Here is a 2684-nt window from a genome sequence, read left to right as displayed (position 1 = left end):
GTATTGAAACAAGTTTAAACATTAGAATATGGTAATGTCAATATTAAAACAAAGGGAGTGAGAATATCAATTTACTAAGACAATACTTCTAGACTAAATATAAGCCTAGTGCAAGAAGAGTAGAAGAAGAAGAAGAAGAAACTCACAGCAGAGGTCTGGAACGCGATCACGGAGAATAAGTCATGGGATGTTTTCTTGGAACTACAATAAAACCTAATTGGAAGAGGAACTCGTCACAGAAGAGCTTGTTGAAGCTTGGGGCGTAGGAATGTTGGTCTCTTCTTTCCTATCTTTGTTGGGCCCACTAATGGCATGTAAAAACACAATAAGTTCAACTTCTGCCTCCTCCCTACTCCCATACGAACGGAAGCACGCTCCACTAAACCCGTTAACTTGAAGATGACAGTATTGCCAACTGTCATATACGCCCACCTGCCTTCCCTTAAAAACCACATAAAACTTGTTTTTTGCCATTAACCTACAGAAATGCAAATAAAAAAAGTAACAACATAAAGTATTAAAAAGTAATAACATATACAAGTCCAAGAAAATAATTCCAAGACCCAAGAACTATATACCAAGAACAATAAGCGGTCCAACAAAGTAAACAACATTACAATAAAGCCCAAGAAAAAAACCACTTCAAAACAAGTCCAACAACAACATAACAAGTCCAAAATAAAGATGCAGAAAACTAGCAGACTCATACTACGATCATATAATACGATCGTATGATTCCCAAAAAACGGTCCCCAAACCATAGCAACCTACGCCAAACGCGCCACAATATCGCCCATCACAGCCACTCGCTCTTCCTCGGAAAGGGAAAGGAAGACTTCAGCATCCTTGTGATTTTTGTGCAGGTACGTATAGGCCCTAAGCAGCTCTAACATGGTGAAACCAGAGGTGCTCATCACAGCGGCTTTCAATTCAGCAAGGCTATGGACCTCACCAGTCGTAATGATGGCCTCTGCAACCATCCTAACACTATCTGACAAGTAAGTCATATCAGATGAAAGTTGTCCACCACTTGTTCGCCTCTTCCTCTTCCCCTTACTACCTGATGCTGGGGTTTTCAGTGGCGATGAGTCACTAAAGCCCATGCTGGTGTCTCTAACTGGGGATGAATGACGTGATCTGGAAGCACGAGGAGCTGGGGGAGGAGTAAAAGCAGGGGTCGTACCATCAAACATATCATCGAGCCCTATTGCCTGGCTCGATGAGAAAAGCCCCTCAACATCCTGTGTGTCCTGAGAAGGGGCATGTCTGTCCCTAGCGAACTCTCCGGTGGCATAATCTTCCCCGAACACTACTTTCATCTCCTCATATAGCTCCCAACGGTTATTAAAGAAGCGTAAATGTTCAGGATTCCTCTGAAAACAAAACGAGGCATTGTAAGGATTATGACAAAATTGTGTCTTCAAGTAATGAAGGAATTATGACGACTTATACTTACCGCCAAATAGTCATTCTTCACTTGCTCTTCAACGGATATTTTCTTCAGCTGTGGATCCCAACCAAATCCGCTCAGGTTGACGATAGTGTTAAGAAACCTATAGTTGGTTTTCATCGTCTTCAAACGGTTCTTAACGTGGTCCTTTGTGGTCTGCTTTTTAAGGACAGTAGTAAGCTCCTGCGCTGCGCCACTGTACGCAGCATCTTTAAAACCATTGGGGGCCTTCTGGCCCTCGGCAATCTGATGTTGTATGGCTACTATGAGATGCCTATCCATATCGTCGTTCCAGGAGTTATTTTTCTTCCTCCTCTCTACTGAAGTTGATTCCATTATATCTACAACATTGTGAAACAATATATCATCAAATAGAGTACCATTGAACATAGTAGAAAAATATCCAAATAATCACTCACAACAATATATCATTAAATAGAATACGATGAAACAGATTACTATTACAACCCAAAAAATTCTAAATCCTAATACAATCAAACAACATATGATGAAACACAGTTGCAGAAGTCTAATCGAAATAGTCATAAAATTATTACAACCCAAAAACATGTCATCCTAATGACGACCACGTCGTTGTCCTTGAAAATCATTCCACATATGATTCATTATTCTTGTTCGAAGCAGACCGCCCGCTCTCACATCTTCAGCCCTAGTAAGAAAACGATCTTCTTCTTCTTCGTCCTCCTCCTCCGCTACAGTTAGCCCCAACTCATTGTCTACAATTGGAATGTATGTATCCTTCGGCATCTCCCTCCTTATGTGATTGTGGACGCAACAACAGGCTAACACTATGTCGACCTGTCGTTCGAATGGGTACATGGGTGGCGTATTAATTATGTTGAATCGCTTCTTCAAGACACCGAAAGTCTGCTCGATTACATTCCTTGCTGATGAATGCCTTTGATTGTACAACTCATCTGCAGTTCAAGGTCTGCGCCCTCTAATGTCGTTTAGGTGGTAACCAATGCCTCTGATAGGAGTTATAAAATTTCTCAGGCATGGGTACCCACCATCAGCAAGGTAAAACTTTCCTACAGACACACGAAGGGATATATATAAGTTTCATAACCGAGAACAACAACAGTGGTACGGAGTAAACGACAAACTCAGTAGTACCTGGTAAAGAAGGAATCCCATTCGGCTTTGATAAAGCAGATGCTAGGACCCTAGAGTCTGATGCCGACCCTTCCCACCCAGCTAACACGTAAGTAAA

At 41.7% G+C, this 2684-nt stretch overlaps 1 protein-coding gene across 1 annotated transcript; it reads right to left on the bottom strand.

Moving 5' to 3' along the window:
• Positions 1-595: 595 nt before the first annotated feature.
• Positions 596-1877, bottom strand: LOC143862629 (uncharacterized). Its single transcript, XM_077373685.1, has 2 exons — positions 1457-1877; positions 596-1373 (listed from the first exon to the last, which is right to left on the bottom strand). The coding sequence occupies exons 1-2, from the start codon at positions 1838-1840 to the stop codon at positions 768-770; spliced, it is 990 nt and encodes a 329-aa protein (XP_077229800.1). The 5' UTR covers positions 1841-1877; the 3' UTR covers positions 596-767.
• Between the last annotated feature and the right edge of the window lie 807 nt (positions 1878-2684).

This window comes from Tasmannia lanceolata, unplaced genomic scaffold (genome assembly GCF_043159265.1).
Source record: "Tasmannia lanceolata isolate RefF3 unplaced genomic scaffold, GAP_Taslan_0.1 ptg000037l, whole genome shotgun sequence".
Lineage (NCBI taxonomy): Eukaryota > Viridiplantae > Streptophyta > Magnoliopsida > Canellales > Winteraceae > Tasmannia > Tasmannia lanceolata.
The sequence above is the reverse complement of the archived record's forward strand: the minus strand, read 5'-3'. Positions and strand labels throughout refer to the sequence as shown.